The 18,562-nt window shown below is 43.4% G+C and overlaps 1 protein-coding gene across 1 annotated transcript; it reads left to right on the top strand.

Moving 5' to 3' along the window:
• Window positions 1-2,774: 2,774 nt before the first annotated feature.
• LOC126991576 (complement factor H-related protein 4-like) lies at window positions 2,775-17,290 on the top strand. Its single transcript, XM_050850297.1, has 9 exons — window positions 2,775-2,888; window positions 3,650-3,740; window positions 6,213-6,292; window positions 7,990-8,110; window positions 9,357-9,563; window positions 10,183-10,262; window positions 11,516-11,636; window positions 13,802-13,996; window positions 14,912-17,290. The coding sequence occupies exons 1-9, from the start codon at window positions 2,805-2,807 to the stop codon at window positions 15,106-15,108; spliced, it is 1,176 nt and encodes a 391-aa protein (XP_050706254.1). The 5' UTR covers window positions 2,775-2,804; the 3' UTR covers window positions 15,109-17,290.
• The last annotated feature ends 1,272 nt before the right edge of the window (window positions 17,291-18,562 follow it).

Here is an 18,562-nt window from a genome sequence, read left to right as displayed (position 1 = left end):
TCGTGTTTTGTAACTCCAAGCTCCTCACTCTTTGCTGCCGATCAAACATCATTGCCTTTCTTGGTCAATATAACGATGACAAAAGCTTCATGTAGACTTTTAATGCTTGGAGGTGATCAGTGGAACATGTCCACAGCTTATAAGTGCCATAGAATAATCAAGGAGGGTGGGGAAATAAAAAAATATGGCTTTGAAATGGAGGTGGTGGTGGTGAGGGTAGGCTAATCGCAGTGTTGCCAAACATTAGGCTATGGTCGAGTGTTCAGTATAGGCGTTCAAAATTTTGATCGCTCAGATAATTATGGCAACCCCTGCCCATGAAGACATTCTTCATTCATCATCGTTACTGAGCAATGTTACTATATATTTCAGTGCCCATGCTTATGATAAGAAGCAATCATAGTGAATAAAAGGTATTTAATGTGAAACCTTATTATTTGATCATTTCTTAATCAATAAAATGCAAAGTAACGCCAGTAACTGTCCATTCGCTTCATGTCATACCAGTGTGTATAACTGATACCCACACGTAACACTAACATGCCACATGCCCCTGTCTCATTCTCCCCCTGCAGGTGTAAGTGTCGGGCAGCCAATTGTCGCCAACGCTACAACGAACTGGGAACGCCTTCGGAAATTTTACACACTGAACGAGACCGTGACGCCAGACATGCTCCGGGATGTAACCACCTCCTGCACAGATTCTCGACGATTATGGCCTCCTCTGGGGCCCAGGTGCCTGCTTTGGAGATGGGCTGGGAGGAGTGTGGTTCTGCCATGAGGGGTGAGTGGGAGGGGGAAAGAAGAGGAAGAGATGGGGAGACGTGAGGAAGGAGTAGGAAGTGGAGAAGAGGAGAAATAGGTGGAGGAAGGATGGATGTAGGGAAGAGGAAGAAGGAGGAGGAGCGTTGGAGAAGAGAGGGTTAATAAAAAGTTGGAGGAAAAGAAGGAGGAGGAGGAGGAAGAGGAGGAGGGGGAAGACGAAGAAAATGAGCAGGAATTGGGGCAGGAGAAGTAGGAGGAGGAGAGGAGGAATAGGAGGAGAAGGATGATTAGGAAGAGGAAGAAGGAGGAGGTGAAGGAGAAGCGTTGGAGAAGGAGGTTAATGAGTGTTGGAGGAAAAGAAGGAGGAGGAGGAGGAAGAGGAGGAGGGGGAAGACGGAGAAAATATAAGGGAATTGGGGCAGGAGAAAAGCAGGGAGGAGGAGAGGACAACAGAGGAGAAGGAGGGACAGGGAAGGAGGAAGAAGAAGGAGGAGGAGGAGAAGCGTTGGAGAAGGAGGTTAATGAGTGTTGGAGGAAAAGGAGGAGGAAGAGGAGGAGAAAGTAGGATGTTTTGGAGCACGAGAGGGGTGATTAAAAATGGGGAGTTTGTTGTTGCCTGTTCTTGTTCTTGTTCTCACTCTGTCTCCTCCCTCCTTTCCTCCTCCATCTCTTATCTCCCTCGTCCATGCTAGTCAAGCTGTTAGTCTGCTTATCTCCCTCCAACATACTCCTCCTCTCCTCGCGTCCCTCACTCTTTCACCTTTCAGCCTGCTCCTACCCAAAGCTCCACCTTTACCTGGCAACTCCACCCACGCCTCATTTTATCTTTCCTTTTCTTTAGCTGTTGTTTTCTATTCTCTTCTCTTCCTCCTTTCTTACCCTTCGTTCTTATCTTTTCTTTGTGTTTATCTCCTCACCTTTCACCTTTTACCTGCTTTCTACCTGTGCTCACCTTACCTGGCAACTCTACCTACGCCTCATTTTGTCTTTCCTTTTCCTAAGCTGTTGTTTTCTATTCTCTTATCTTCTCTTCCTCCTTTCTTACCCTTCGTTCTTATCTTGTCTTTGTCTTTGTCTTATCTCCCTCACCTTTCTCCTTTTCACTAATTCCTTCGCTCTTTCCTTATTACTCATCCTTTTTTTATATTTTCCTCACCTTCTCCTACTTTCAATTCCTTCTTTCTTTTTTTCTCTATCTTTTTCTCCTGACCTTTTGCCTCTTCCACACTTTTCCCGACTCTTTGCTATTTCCTTTTCTTGTTCTTTCATTTCCTCACCTCCTCCTCCTTCCCTACCTGTCGTTTTTCTTTCTTTTCTTTACCTACAATTTTCTTTACCTCATGTTTTTTTTCTTTTTATTTCGCATCTCTTAGTCAATTTCTTTTTCTCACTTTGTCCCATTTTCTTATGTTTTCTTTACGTCACCTTTTGCTGTTTTCTTTTTTCTTCTTTCCTGTTGTTTTCCTTTCTTTATCTCCTCTTATTTTTCTTTTCTTTGCCTTTTTCTTATGCCAGCTTTCCACTCCTGCTTACTTTTCTTCCTTCCTCTCTATTTTTTTTATCATTAATATCTCTCTTTACTTACTCCTTCCTTTTCCTTTTCCCCGTCAGTGTCTTTTCATTTATTCTTCCTTTCTTTTCCGCTTCTTCGTCAGGTTTTCTTTTCATTAATCTTCCTTTTCCATCTTTTTGTCAGTCTTCATTTTTATGTAATTTTCCTGTCTTTTCCTTTCCCTTATGTAGCTTTCTTTTCATTTCATCTTACTTCTTTTCATATCCCCTTCAGGTTTCTTTTATATAATCTCCTTCGTCTTCCTCTCTCCTGTCAGTCTTTTTTTTATCTATTTTCACTTTCTTATTATCTTATCTTCCTTCTTCTCCCTCTTCCATTTTTACTTGATCATCCTTCTTTCTCCCCCGTCAGGCTTTCTTTTCATCGCATCTTCCTTGATTTCCCTCTTTCCTTTTCATTCAGTCTCCCCTCTTCTTCCTCCCCTCCGCCAGCCTGTACTCAGGACCCACCCAATCCCGGAGCCAACATGACGCAAGGAAATGGCACACGGCAGGTGGGACACAACCTTACCTACACCTGTCAGCCCGGCACCTTCATCCCGCCCCGAGAGGTAAGGAAGTCTGGCTCACCTGTTGCGTCTATATACCTGTGGCTCACCTTTTAGGGGGGTGGGCGGATGCGGTTGGAGGTAGGAGTTTGTTTGTTTGGTTGTTTCTAGGTGGGGTTGGGTGGGGAGAGGAGGGGTCAGTTGGTTTGTATGTTGTTGGTGGTTGTGTTTGTGTTTGGGAGCGAAGGGGAGACTTTTTTTTTTTTTTTACAGCAATGGAAGTTTCGCAAGGGCAACAAAGAGAGAAAACAATAGAGCCTCTACCTCTAATTCTACCTTCAACTTTACTTTTCTACCTGTATCTCTCTCTACCTGTCTACCTCTACTTCTCTACCTCTACCTCTTCCTCTCTACCTGTCTACCTCTCCCTCTATTTCTACCTGTCTACCTCTCCCTCTATTTCTACTTTTAACTTCAACTTTTCTACTTTTACCTCTAACTTCGACTTCTACCTCTACGTATAACTGTCTACCTCTACCTCAACTTCCCTATCTCTGCCTCTACTGATCTACCTCCCACTTTGCTCCTCTACCTTCTCTACATCTGCTTTTCTACCTCTACTTGTCAACCTCTACCCGTAACATCTATCCCTCTCTCTCTACCTGTCTACCTCTCTCTCTCTCCCTCTACCCATCTACCTCTCCCTCTATTTCTACTTCTAACCTCAACTTTTCTACTTTTACCTCTAACCTCAACTTCTACCTCTACCTATAACTGTCTACCTCTACCTCCTCCTGCCTACCTCTACCTCTCTCTACATACAGCTGTGCGAGGAGCCGCGGACTGAAGTGGAGGTGATGTGTGAGACGAACTACACCTGGACGTACAAGGAAGACGACCTGGACTGCTACCCACGTGAGTCCCCCTTCACCTTGTCACCTGGCGGACCCTTAACCCTTCTCCCCTTTCTCCCCTGCAGCCCCTTTAAACTCCCTCACATACAAGCACTAGACCCCATAATTAAAAACCTCCCCTTAGCCTCCTCCCCTTAGCTTACCCCTCCCCTCCTATATATCGCTTCTCACCCCTCCCGTACTCCCCTCCAGCCCCTTCAGACTCCCCCCCCCCCACACCACAAGCACTGGACCCCTTAGGCACCTCCCCTTACCCTCCTCCCCTTACTTCATCCTCCCTCCATCCTCAATCTTAAGGGAGTATTACACTGGGCAAATTTTCCGTGGATCTTCAGTCAAACCACGATTTCCGCTGGCGTGGCTCTCATTTGTTTCTTGTTATTGCTGCTGCTGATGATGGTGAGTAATACCGTCGTCATTCGGTGAAATCTGTACCGTAGCTTTGGAAGATCGTGGACACGTCAGAAAACCACGGAAATATAAGAACCACGCCAGCGGAAATCGTGGTTTGACAAGATCCACGGAAAATTTGCCCAGTGTAATAGCCCCTCTAGGATGGTTTATTACACCCACCCATTGTTTTTGTTTTGTTTTTGTTTAATTACAGCAAAGGAGACAGCACAAGGGGACGAAAAAAAAAGGAAACAACAATAAAAAAAAAGCTCGCTACTCGCTGCTCCTGTAAAAAATCCGAAGAGGTGGCCGAAAGAGCACTGTCAATTACGTGTTGTTGTTGTTGTTGTTGTTGTTGTTGTTGTTGTTGTTGTCGCCTCTGCCCCGCCTCCAGACCATCCATTCCCATCCATCCATCCGTCATCCTCTTCCCTTCCCTTCCCTTCCTAAGCCTTCCTCATCCATTTTTGTTAGTTCGTTCGTTGGTTCAGCTCCCGTTCATCCTCTTACACTGCTCGTCATCCTCTTACTCTACTCGGCATCCTCTTAGACTCCCACTACTCTACGTTTTTTTTATCATCATTATCATCATTATTGCTCATTATGTCTTCGTTTTGTCTCCCTTTCATTCCCCTTTTCATCATTCCTCGTTTTTCTCTTTCTAGATGTCGCTCTCCATTTGTTTCTATTATTTTATCCCTTGTTTTTGTCCATATTCTGATTGTATAGTTTTCCTCCTCATCTTTTTCTTTTTTTTCTTTTCTTTTTCTTTCCCCTTTAGTTAATGTGTCTGTTTTTTCTGGGTTTTTTTGTGCGTGTAATTGGCGTCCTTTTGTTTTCTACTTGTTTTGTTTTGTTTATCTGATGCTCCTTTGTTTTGGTACTCATCCTGTTTGTTTTGATTTCTCCCTCGTATCTTTTTCATTTTTTTTCTTTCTTTTCCTTTCCGCTCTAAATTGATCCGCCTGTTTTTTTTTTTTTTTTTTTTTTTCATGTATTTGATGACCTCCTTTTCGTATCCATCCGTCCAAGAAACTGCGAATATTTTCCCGTCATCTTGTTTCTTGTTTTCATTTTTCTCTGCGATTTCTTTCTCTTTTTATTCATCCGCTGTGTTCTGCCTTTTTCGTACCTTCATCTTTGCATCTTCACTTCACTAACTCAATTTTTCGCCTCACATCGCGTTATTCCATTCCCCTTCACTCATCCCCTTCGTACTCTTATCTCTGTGCATCGTTCGAGCGTCAGAGAATAAAAATCGTAGCGTCTGTGTACCAGGATTTCCATTTTCCTCGTTGTCAGGAAAATTCTTCGTCGTCATGAATGTTGCGAAAAACAGCTTCCCTTGATCGTCCGTTTCTCGTTTGGTTGCTGTTTGTTCCTCTTGATTACCTCGTACCTCTCGTTCTTGGGATTTTTCATGTAAGGAGATTGATCTTTAATTGAAACTGAAATGGAACGGTTGGTGTCTTTCTTTCCCTTTGGTTCAGAACACTTGAATCTGATGTGACACTTTTAATTTATGTTTCTTTTCCTTTGGTTCATTACACTTGCATCTAAAATGAAACTGCACGTAGGTTTTTTTTCTCTTGGTTCATAACACACACTTTTAAAAATCGCGTCTGTGTCCTGAATTACTTACCAACAGACTGAATGACTGGCTTGCCTGCTTCCCAACTGACTAAACGACTGACTGACTGACTGACGAAGTTGCTTGACTTTTTAATGTATTTACTGACTGGCCAATTGAATGGGTTACTGACTGATTGACTGACCAACTGACTAAAGGAGTGAATGAATTGTTTGACTTACCGACAGACTGACTGATTAACTGATTGACTGACAATGATTTATGACTGATTGACTTGACTGACTTACTAACTAAACGAATAGACAGATGAATGAATTATTGACTGACTGACTTGACTGACTGACTGGCTGACTGACTGAATGACTTGAAACTGATTGACTTTACTGACTTAACAACTAAATGAATTACTGACCCACTGATTTACTTGACTGACTGACTGGCTTGCCCATTTACCTTCCACATTTTATAGTCCTGTGTTTTTTGTTTCAGTGTGCCCGGACGATCCTCCTTACGTGAGGGACAACGTCACCTCCTCGTGGGACGAACTAACCAGGCTTGTCGGGACGCAGGTGAGTGGGTGGAGTGTTTACCTGTCTGGCTGGCTGTTTGTGTGTCTGCTTGTCTGTGTATCCGTCTGTCAGTGTTGATTTGTCTGTCTGCTTGTCTGTGTATCTGTCTGTCTGTGTTGGTTTGTCTGTCTGCTTGTCTGTGTATGTGTCTGTCTGCTTGTCTGTGTATGTCTGTCTGTGTCGGTTTGTCTGTTCGTATATGTGTGCCTGTCTTATGTTTATGTGTGTGTGTGTGTGTGTGTGTGTGTGTGTGTGTGTGTGTGTGTGTGTGTTTATTTTTACAGTAAAGGAAGCAGCTCAAGGGCAAAAATAAATGAGAAAAAAGCTTGCTCATCAGTGTCCCTGTAGTGTATGTATCCTTATTTAAGTCAATATTTTTTTAATCTGGATACTGTGTGTGTGTGTGTGTGTGTGTGTGTGTGTGTGTGTGTATCCATTTAAGTCTGTTTTCTGTTTTGCATATGTGTCTGTGGCTGCTTATATACCTGTGTGTGTGTGTGTGTGTGTGTGTGTGTGTGTGTGTCCCTTTAAGTCTATGTTTCCGTGTTAAATCTGTGTCGTCTAGCGGCTACACGTGACCACTCGGCCTTGTCTACCTCTACTCCCAGGTATTAACGCTGCAATCACCTCTCATTTTCCATTCAAGCCTCGTCTACCTTCTTAGCCCAGTCTCTCTTTATTCCCCTTTTATCCATTCCCTTATAGGCTTATGAATGTGGACTCAGCGGGGGTGGGTGGGTGAGGCATCGGGGGTGTGGAGTGAGCTAATTTTATTCAGGTCTTCTAATGAATACTTTTACCAGGTGTGTGTCAGGTGTATACCCCTCACCCCCTCTCCCCCCTCCTCCCCCTTGTTGCTCTGCCTCTTTGAAGTTCCAGTAAAGTTAAGGTCGTTTACTGAAGGCTGAAAAAAATAAACTGATTTGCTTTATTATTTTCCATTATTTATATTTCTGATGGGTTTTTTTTTATTTATTTTTTTATTTTTTTATTTTGTCGGTTTGTCGAAGGGATTACCTGCCGTGCTTATTTGATTGTGTTACGTTTGGTTAGCCGCCTCACCTGTTAGTATTACCTGTTATATTGTACCTCTTAATGTTGCTCTGCGTCAACCTGTATCCGTTCACAAAACTCATTCACTGTTATCTCATTGGTATCGGCCCCTGTCTACCTGTTGGTTTTGCCTGTTTCTGTATAAGTGTTATTTTTTGTCTGTTAGTGCTCATGTTGCTTGTCATTTTTTGTCTGTTAATGTCACCTGCCAGAAAAGATGAGTTAAAAATACTCTAGTGAGATAAAGAAAAAAAAGTAGGCTGTCTAGTGTACGTGTAACATTTGTCTTAGTGTCTGTCAGTCAATTATTCTGTCTCTCTGTTGGTTGGTTTGTAGGTGTGTATGCCTGTCCGTCTGTCTGTCTGTCTGCCATTTCACCTGTCTGTCTGTTTGTCTGTGTCTTCCTATCTGTCTATCTGTCAAACTGCCTGTGTCTATCTGTTTATTTGCCAATGTCTGTCTGTCTGTTTATCTACCTGTCTACCTGTCAGTTCACCTGTTTATTTATTTTATTTTTTTACAACAAAGGAGACAGCTCAAGGGCACAAAAAAAGGAAACAATAATAATAAAAAAGCCCGCTAAACTATACTACCTATGTGTATATTTTGTACCTTATATTTACGTGTCCAACCCTTTCGCCCAGGTAAACTTCACCTGTCCCACCAACCACACCTTCCCCGACCTCAATGACACCGTGATCGTCACCTGCGAGGATGACGGGGAGTGGACGACGCTCAACACCTTCTTCCTCACCTGCCGCATCCGTGAGTCCCTGCGTGGTGATGAGGGTGGTGATGACGTGGTGGTGGAAGTGACTGGTGATGGTGATGGTGGTTACAGTGGTAGTGATTGAGTGGTAGAGAAAAAAAAAGGAGGACGAGGAGGGAAATGAGAAAAAGAGAAGGAGGATTAGAAGCAGAAGAAAAAGAAGAGAAAGATAGAAAAAAGGAGGAGGATAGTGGTGTTGGTAAGGTGAAGGTGATGGTGGTGATAGTGGTGATGAGGATGGTGCTGGCAGTGGTTATAGTGGTAATGGTGATGAGGGTGGTGATAGTGGTGATGGAAGTGACTTGGTGTTTTTGTGATGGTGATGGTGGTTAGGGTGGTGATAGTGGTGGTGGTAAGATGAAGGTGATGGTTATAATGGTGATGGGGGTGATAGTAGTGATGATGATGGTGGTGATGGTGGTGATGATTTTACGTGGTGTTTTGGTTTAGAGATGAATGGCCAGAAGAGAGATCAGTTCCGGTTATCATCATCATCATCATCATCATCATCATTATTATTACTACCATTGCTATTATTATCATTATTACTTTATGCTAAAAATGTAAGTCTCTCTGGAGTGTTCAAAGGATTCAATATGTAGCCAACTAGGAAGCAGAGGGGGAGAGATTAACCTGGTAGCAGCGGGGATCATGTTTCTTAATGGGCCCTCTAAGCGAGAAAAATGAGAAGAAATCATTACTCACACAAACCATTTCATAATATATATCAAAGCATTTGTGATCAGTTTATGCATCATCTATTTTGGGGGGGTTTATATCATGGCACAAATTTGGCCCGTCGCTGCTACATGGTAAAGCCACAAATTTGGCCCGTCGCTGCTATACTGGGTTAATATCCTACCCATGAAAAAGAAAATAACATGAAAAAGAAACTATTTGCTCTACTCTTAAACCAGTGCTGCAGGTTTTCCGCATTCACAGCACTTTTAGGGAGCGAGGTCCATCCTTCATTCCAGCCCGTGATCCCTTTTACCTTCACATTACTTTGACGGCGTTGCATTTCTTTAGCCTGGCCGGCCTCTCATGCCTTCCGTATTCCCTTTGCTAACTCAAGGAATGAATAGAAGGTGAAAAGAGGAGGGGGAGTAGGAAGGAGGGTTAGGAGGAGGAGGAGGAGGAGGACTTTCACCCCTGTCTTGTCTTACCCTCCCCAAACCTTTCCCTTTCCCCTTCCCAACTCTTCCCTTTCCCCTTCCCAACTCTTCCCTTTCCCCTTTCCAGCCTGCCCCGACGCTGAGCCTTTCCCAACCCCCGACAACGCCACCGTCGAATATGCCCCGAGTTCCGCCCCGTACTGGGTCAGCGACGAGTTTCTCTACATGTGTCCCGATGGCTACGTGTCCCCCTTGTCCAACACCAACGCCACCCAGCACTGTGAGGAGGAAGACGGGTGGATCCTCAGCGAGCCGGGCTTTGGGTGCTACAAGGGTGAGCTGTGTGTGTGTGTGTGGAGGGGTGTCAGTGGGTGGGTGGATGGGGGAGTTAGGTAAATGGGTGTGCATGAGGTGTAGATGTGTGGGTGTATTTTTTTTTTTTTTTTTTTTTTTTTTGAAGGGGTGTAGTGTTGATGCATCACACTTCCTGACTGGCTGCTTGGCTGAGTGACTGTTTTCCTGACTGGCTGAAGGGCTGTCTGACTGGTTCGCTGGATGGTGGGTTTCCTGGCTGATTGCTTGGCTGGTTGGATGGTTGGATGGATGGGTCGATGACTTGGAGACTGGGTGATTGATTGGCTTTCTGGCTGGCTGGATGAATGAGTGGATAGGTGGTTGGTTTGCTGGGTGGTTGGCTATTTGGCTGGTTAACTGGTTGGCCGGGTGGGGTGGTTACTGTTTGACTGGTTGAGTAGGTGTCTGGCTGGCTGGGAGACTGGTTAGCTAACTGACTGAGAGACTGGCTGGGAGACTGGCTGGATGGTTGGCTGTTTGGCTGGGCGGGTGGGTGGCTGAGTGAGTGGGTGACTAACAGGGTGGGAGGTCAAGGCTATAACTTTGTTGCTAGTTGGTTATGTAGATCTTATTCCCCTTCAACCCCCTCCCCTCCCCAGCGTGCCTTCAGGACCCGCAGCCCATCCTCGAGCCGGGCAACACCACCTGGGACGGGTTCAGTAGACTCGTGGACACGCAGGTGGGTCTGGGTGGGAGTGACCGCGTCCAATCACCGGCCTCCGTTCTCCATTTCCTTTCTTCATTACATTATCTTCTATCAGGGCTTCCTTTCCAGCAGGTTGTTTTCTGCACCCTTATCAATATCTTCTCTTCTTACTGCCAACCAGGTTCATTATAGGAGCAGTGAGTAGCCGGCTTTTTTTTTCACTTTTGTTACCTTTATTTGTGCCCTTGAGCTGACTCCTCTGCTCTATAAAAAAAAATAACACCATTAACATCATTAGCATTCCCCGTCAGTCTGGGTACTTTTCTTTCTATCCTTCCTTCCCTTCCAGACACCGTTTATTTTTTTTTATTTTCATGAGCCTTCCTTCCAGCGAACACCGGGTGTCAGACTTAAGGGGCTATTTTCCGTGGATCTTCAGTCAAACCACGATTTCCGTTGGCGTGGTTCTCATATTTCCGTGGTTTTCTGACGTGTCCACGATCTTCCAAAGCTACGGTAGATTTCACCGAAGGACGACGGTATTACTCACCATCATCAGCAGCAGCAATAACAAGAAACAAATGAGGACCACGCTAGCGGAAATCGTGGTTTGACTGAAGATCTACGGAAAATTTGCCCAGTGTAATAGCCCCTTTACAACATTGCCCTTTCCCGCCAGGCCTTCCTCTTAAGCCACAGCTCGGTTATTGGTTTTCCTTTCTCTGCATCTTCCCTTATTCCTCGTTATTCCCTCCAGGTTACACTTACCACGTTTTCCTCCCATGACGGGCCTATCCTCTAAGGACTTGGTAGCATTGTTTTCTTTATTCCGAACCTTCCCTCCTTATGAACTCTCCCTCAAGCCCAAACTAACCAGATAATCTCTTTCGTTAGGCCAACTCTCCTCGCCTCAAGTTGCTTCATTCTTTCATCTCAAGCTTCTCTTCTTATCATCTTTTCCTCAGTGCCTTCTCCCCTCACCTCAAGTTGCTTCATTCTTTCATCTCAAGCTCCTCTTCTTATCATCTTTTCCTCAGTGCCTTCTCCCCTCACCTCAAGTTGCTTCATTCTTTCATCTCAAGCTTCTCTTCTTATCATCTTTTCCTCAGTGCCTTCTCCCCTCACCTCAAGTTGCTTCATTCTTTCATCTCAAGCTCCTCTCTCCATCTTTCCCTCAAGGCCAAAGTAACCACAATAATCCCTCTCGTTAAGTCTTTTCTCACCGCAAGCTGTTCTATTCTTTCAACTCAAGTTTCTATTCTTACTACTTCTTATTGCCCCTCCAGGTCAATCTTACCTGCCCCGTCAACCACACCTTCAGCGACTTCAACTCGACCATCAGCCTAACCTGTAATGAGGACGGAAACTGGACCTACGTAGACCCTGAGCTGCTCGTCTGCCGCATAGGTGTGTTGCTACGGAGGGTCGGTGTAGCGGTGGAAAGGGCCTTGAACGGATAGAAGTGTGCGCGTGATAGGACTGAAGATTCGTGGATCCTGACCACATGTTTGCTCTTCTGTTCAGTGAATAAGTGAGGCTGTTTTGTGTTGCTGCGGGGGGTGAGTTTTGCGCTGGAGTGTCTTGAAGGGGTTTGAATGGAGAGGAGGGGACATGTGTTATGGATTGAAGATACATGGATCCTGACCCCATGTATTCTCTTCTGTTTAGTGAGTAAGTGAGGCTGTTTTGTGTTGCTGCGGAGGGTGAGTTTAGCGCTGGAGTGTCTTGAAGGGGTTTGAATGGACAGGAGGGGACATATGTTATAGGACTGAAGATACGTGGACCTGATCTCCAGTGTCCTCCGTAGCCTATAAGTGAAGGAGTGAAGTTAGTTTACGTTGCCTCGGAGGGTGAGTTGAGCGGCGGAACGGATCTTGAAGAGTTGGGAGTGGACAGGAGTGAACGCGTGATAGGACTAGACGAATGGGAACCTCGACTTTCTCCTGTCACTTATTTTGCTCCTGAGGGTGAGGTTATTCTTCTTCTTCACATCAACGTCGAAACTGAACTCATCCCGCACTAGTCCAGCCACCAAAACCAAGATGTAGTTACGTTTCAATCAACAGGATCACCAAACAGCCCATGAAAATCCCAACAAGTTCTACGAAGGTCTTTTCAAACTGGCAAACTGAACACTACGGCCTTGAGTCAAACACGTGGAAGGAGTGGCCGTAGAGGAGCTGCCGAATCTTAATTGTCGCTGTTAAGTCGACCACAAAACCAAAGGACGTGACGATATTTAGAGGCAGAGGAAGCGTATGGTGTGCCCCGCCTTCTCAAACACTTCGGGGCTAAGGGCCGCTTTCACAATCACTTTGTTTGTTTTGATCGTTACCAATGGCTGTTATCGCTGCTATAGTGTTTCCACGTAAAACTGGCCGATGGGGTAGTGGCGGCTGCGGGGTTAGCCTAGCCTCAGGGGAAGCTAAAATAGAAAAAAAAGTACAATAGGAAAAAAAGGAAAGAAAGGAAGGCAGAAAATACACACACACACACACACACACACACACACACACACACACACACACACACACACACACACACACACACACACACTCACCCCCACCCCCCCACACACACTTAAAGACGCCCTAACCCTCGGAGGAGTTAAAAAAAAAAAGCAGTGAAGCAGGAGAGCGGCACCGGTGAAGGGGGCGGGGGGGGGGGGGGGCTCCAGGCGCTCCCTTTCAGCCTTGGGTAATTTGATGAGACTCTTTACGCCCTCGAGACCTCCCCGCCATTGAAGTGAAGGTCAGGTATTTTAGCTAATTAAAGGTGTTAGTGGGGATGCCAGGTGTTATTAGTATTGTCTTAGTATTATTAGTATGAGTGTTATTTGTGTCGTTTTATTGGCGTTATTATTTTTCACATTCATTATCGCTTTCGTTTTACTCTTTTTATTAGTATTGTCTAAGTATTATTAGTATGAATGTTAGTAGTGTTGTTTTATTTCTGTTATTATTTTTCATTTCATTCATTATCGCTTTCGTTTTACTCTTTTTTTTTTATCTACCGTCCATTCTTTTCTCCCTTCCAACCATCCTTCCTTTTCCTCATATGCTCCTTCCCTCTTTTATCTCCCTCTTACCCAGTCTTTCCCTTCCTCCAAGTCCAATCCTTTCCTCCCTCCCCTTCATCCTCTCCAACCCTTGCCCCATCCCTCCTTCATTTCTCCCTCACCCAATCCTCTCCCTCCTCCCTCTCAGTTATCCTTACTCCCATATCCTTCCCTCTTCATCCCTTCCACCTAATCCTTCCCTTCCTCACCCAATCCTTTCCTCCCTGCCATCCATCCATCCTCCCACTCACTACCCCTCCCCTCCTTCATCCCTTCCTCACCCAATCCTTTCCTCCCTGCCATCCATCCTTCCTCCCACCCCTGCCTCCCCTTCTTCATCCCTTCCTCACCTAATCCTTTCCTCCCTCCCATCCATTCTTACCCCCATCTCACCCCCTCCCTCCCTCCTTCATCCCTTCCTCACCTAATCCTTCCCTCCTTCCCATCCATTCTTACCCCATCTCACCCCCTCCCTCCCTCCTTCATCTCTCCCTCACTCAATCCCTCTCCCCAGCATGCCCTGAGGACCCCCCCGAAGCCCCCGCCAACGCCACAGTGGAGGGCGTTGATCCCCCTTACTGGGTTGGGGATAACCTGACGGTGGCGTGCGAGGAGGGGCTGGGGCTGGAGTGGGGGGGCAAAACCGTCATCATCCAGTGCCGGGAGGACGGATGGACCGAGTTGAACCCTGGGTTTAATTGCACGCCAGGTGAGCAGGTGTGAGGGGGGAAGGTAGGCAGGTAGGTAAGAGGGTAACTAGATGGGTTGATGGGTAACTTTTGGGTCGTAAAGAGGTTGTTGGTACGAGGAGAGAGAGGGCGAGGAAGGTAAGTTGATGGAATGCATTGGTGTGAAGAAGAGGGAGGTAAGAAGATAGGAAAGAGGGTGATAGGCAGTTTTGTGGTTATGAAGGGGGAAGTAGGCAGAAGAGGTATGAGGAGGAGATGGATTACTGGCTAGATTTAAGGTTACGAAGGAGAAAATTTATGAGAGAGGAGTGGGAGGAGAAGGTAAACAGGTGGGCAACTAAATGAACCTATGGATGAATCAGTAGATAGGTCAGTGGTTTGGAAGATATGGACATAGCTAAGCAGATAGACTGGTAGAGAGATGCTTAGATAGATAATAACATATATATTTTTAGTTTGGGTAGTAGAAAGCTGCGTTTGTAGTTATATACTAAGATGAATGCACATTATGGTTGTTAATTTGGACAACATAAAGGTTAGCAGATTGACAGGTAGGAAAATTAATTAATAAATATACGTATAGCTAGACAATATAGTGGAAGAGGTAGATATTAGCGGTTTATATACTGATTGGGAGACATAAATAGATAGACTGATAAAAAGTCGATAAAACAGAAATGTAAGTAAATAGATAGAGGCATGAGAAGTAGATAGATAGTTCGTAGGTAGGTAGATAGATAGTAAATAATCAGGGAAGGGAGTCTGAGCTATAAAAGGACGGAAATGTTCTGTCTAAAGCAATGTTGATGTATAAGATCGATAGGAAATGTGTGTGGGAGGAGAGAGAGAGAATATGCAAATTAAAAAGCAATCATTTTCCTGTCGCTTCCACATCCTCTCCACCACAACCACCACCACCACCACCACCACCACAGCCTGCGACCCCCCACCCTTACCCCCGGGGCGCGCGACGTACAACCACACGGGGCCAACTCTCTGGGGGGTGACGATCGAGTATTTCTGCTCCTTTGGGTTCAATCTCGGTCCCACCAATCTCACCTCCACCTGCAAAGAGGGAGCCTGGACGCGCACCTCCCTGCCGCCCTGCTTTGGTGAGTGTCATGTGTTGTAGTAGTAGTAGTAGTAGTAGTAGTAGTAGTAGTATTGGGAACGCACAATTTTACGAGGTATTCTCATTTCTCTTATTATTTTATCCTCTTCCTCCTCTTTCCTTTATTAAACTGATAGATAGATAGATGGATAGATACATACATACATAGACAGATGGATATGTTGTAAGATAGATAGATAGATAGATATGTTGGTAGATAAACAGATAGGTAGATAGATGGAAAGATAGGTCGACATATGTAGTACTTCTATAAGACCTTCTTCTATAGTCTAATACTTCCAGCCCTTTAAATAGAGCAGGAAACTGATTGCCTTGTGCTGTTTTCATTCTTTTTTTTTTTTTACTTTACAGTTTCCTCCTTTTTCTCTCTTACTTGCTCTTTTCTCTCCAGGGCGAGGAAAAAAAAATAGTTCGTCTTCTTCTTTTTTCTACTTTTCCCGATGAGTTGCAATTCACTCGTCTCGTTGGCAGATCAAGAAGTATTGTCCCGTTTTTTCTTATTTTTTCCTGTCTTTTCTGTCTCGTACTCGATCTTATGTTTAAAAGCCAAAAAAAAAAAAAAAGAAAGAAAGAAGCAGTTTGCCTTTTATTTTCGTATACATTCCCTGGCAAGATACATTTTTGTCCTCTTCCAATTTGGTCGAGTAGTAAACTGTCACCTTTTTTCTTCTTTTTCTTCCTTCCTTCCTCTTCGTACGTCTCTTGTTCGCGATTCTTTATATAACACAAAGGAGACAGATTACCTTCTATTTTATTTCCTGGCGACTTGGATTTTCTCTTCACGACTCTTATCATTTTTATTTCTTCTTCTTCTCCTTCTTTTCCTCCGTTTTATTTCTCCTTCTTCTCTTTCTTCTTCTTCTCCTTTTTATTTCTCCTTTTCATTCTTTTCCTTCTTCTCCTGGCGACTTGGATTTCCTCTTCATTCCTGCAGCCAGAACAGGATTTAAACGACTCTATCATTTTTATTTCTCCTTCTCCTTCTTCTCTTTCTTCTCCTTCTCCTTTTTTCTTTCTGCCTTTGATGTTCGTCGACGTACCTTTCTCTCTCTCTCTCTCTCTCTCTCTCTCTCTCTCTCTCTCTCTCTCTCTCTCTCTCTCTCTCTCTCTCTCTCTCTCTCTCTCTCTCTCTCTCTCTCTCTCTCTCTCTCTCTCTCTCTCTCTCTCTCTCTCTCTCTCTCTCTCTCTCTCTCTCTCTCTCTCTCTCTCTCTCTCTCTCTCTCTCTCTCTCTCTCTCTCTCTCTCAAGCCTGTAGGTGTATACATAAAGACAGCTGGGTAAAAAAAATAATAACTGCTGAATAACATGAATAAAATAAATAAAATCGTCACTTCATCAGTTCGCACAAAGTTACCTCGGCTGCGTTTTTTGCCTCATTTGAATTTCCGTCTCCCTAATGGAATCTATTTGATCTTCCAATTTAAAAGAACGTTTCGGATATGTAGATTTATTATTTGTTCTATTTGATATTTCAGCGAGGTATTTAAATTAGTTTCCATCAGTAAGAAAAAATAAATTATAAAATGGTTTCTTCGTTAACCTTGAACTTGACCTTCTTCTTCTTCTTCTTGTTTTAGTTTCGTTTTCTTCTCATACCGTTTTGTTAATGAGTTCTTATTCAATAACTAAGAAATCCCTAACCTCATCTATTTCTTTACATTGTTCTTATCTTTATTTATTTATTTATTTTGTTATCTGTTTTTTGGTTCTTTGGGGTCCGATGAGTTTATTTTTTATTACTGAATTGATAAAAAAAAAAAACATAAAAGAAGGGTGTAGAAAAATCCCTAATCTTATCTATTTATTTACATTCTTATCTCTGCTTTTTCTTGCTATTTTTTTGTTTTCATTGATATTTTTTTATTGTCAGGTATTTCATTTTATTCCCTTAGTGAAAAGCTGAAGATAAAAAGTGACGAATTTTATCATCAAAGTTTTCTCACTATTGAAATGCTAAGATTGTTGTGATAAAAATGTGAAATTTGTGAAAAAAATGCTATATACTTCTTTTTTTTCAATGAGTCTGTTTCATAATACTAATGCTTTTTTTCCTAACTTTTTTCTCATAAAGATTTCAGGAACATTTTTCATATAACTGTGCATATCTGATTACATGCCATTACCTCTGTAGTATTAAGATAGCCCCATGTGTGTGTGTGTGTGTGTGTGTGTGTGTGTGTGTGTGAGTTATATACTTCCATGATTGTAATGTATTAAACTATTGTATGAATTTTGAATATTCGTATTATTTCTCACTTCATGCTGCAGGCAATCCTTTTAAAAATAAATCACAATAGCTCATTACCACGGCAAATAACCTCCTTTCTGCCTGTGATGATGTGAAGGCCTCTTGATGTAATGTTTATTTCCTGGGCGGAGAGGAATGTGTCAAGCCTATCATATTACACAGCTACGGTAGGCTATAATCAGAGACTTACTAAATAGGTGCTTACATTACCACGGCAAACAACTCCTTTCTGCCTGTGATGATGTGAAGGCCTCTTGATGTAAAAATGTGGTGATTAATAGACCTTTTATGTCATGTTTATTTCCTGTGCGGAGAGGAAGGCGTCATGTCTATCATATTACACAGCTAGGCTATAATTAGGGACTGTTACTAAATAGGTGCTTTCATTAATTGGTCGTGTTTGTTCATTTTTATCTTCGACTGATTTTTCGACAAACTGATTGGGCACACTCGCGTATAAATAACCTCCTCAGAGGCTCGGTTAAGTATTGTGATGTCCATCCTCGAATCCTTAAATTGTAAACTGTATCCTCCACCTCAAACAAAGGAACGTGACTCTTGAAATGGTATTATAACCTCACTCTAGCACGTACAAATAAGCCTACTCCTCCAAATGGCCAAACAAAGTGTCTTACAAAGTGTTGGGGCTCACAGCAAAGGCAGAACACCATTTTTATTGTGAACATATATTACGAATTCTTAAACTCATCGGTAAGAGGATTGCTATTAGTCAAAATATAACCAGGAATTGCAAGTGGTGAGATAAGTATAATCCCATAGCCTAGTATATCCTTATGTATTTATGGACATTTTTTTTTTTTATATATCAGCTTGTCGAGTATTATACCAGGAGATGCAAGATTATCGTACAGATCAGAAATGTAATAATGGTACTTTCTGTTAACTTAATGTCGAACTGCCATTGTTGTAAAAATAAACTTTCTTCTGTAAGTCTAGTCATTGTAATTTAGAATTTATCAAAGGAGAAAGTGAGGAGCAGAAGCCATAAGAAGTTCAGCATTTCCTGTTTGCTGCACCGAGCTTGGCTATTTACATATAAAAGCTGGTGAGACGAGCAGAAAGTTCAATAAATATTTTAAAATTCATGTTTTGACGAGCATGCTTTACGGCGTTCCACAATTATATTTCCTGTGAGCTCCCCGGAAACGGAAAAAAATAAAAATAGAGGAGAATTTGGGTCACAAT

The sequence above is a fragment of the Eriocheir sinensis genome, unplaced genomic scaffold (assembly GCF_024679095.1).
Source record: "Eriocheir sinensis breed Jianghai 21 unplaced genomic scaffold, ASM2467909v1 Scaffold301, whole genome shotgun sequence".
In the NCBI taxonomy this organism is placed as follows: Eukaryota; Metazoa; Arthropoda; class Malacostraca; order Decapoda; family Varunidae; genus Eriocheir; species Eriocheir sinensis.
Note: the sequence above shows the minus strand (reverse complement) of the source record. Positions and strands in the feature narration are given on the sequence as shown.

Coding starts and splice junctions, on each gene's coding strand:
- LOC126991576 (XM_050850297.1), top strand. CDS start 2,805: ATGACGCAAGGAAATGGCACACGGCAGGTGGGACACAACCTTACCTAC. Junction 6,293..7,989: donor CCAGGCTTGTCGGGACGCAG/GTGAGTGGGTGG, acceptor CCTTTCGCCCAG/GTAAACTTCACCTGTCCCAC. Junction 11,637..13,801: donor GCTGCTCGTCTGCCGCATAG/GTGTGTTGCTAC, acceptor CCCTCTCCCCAG/CATGCCCTGAGGACCCCCCC.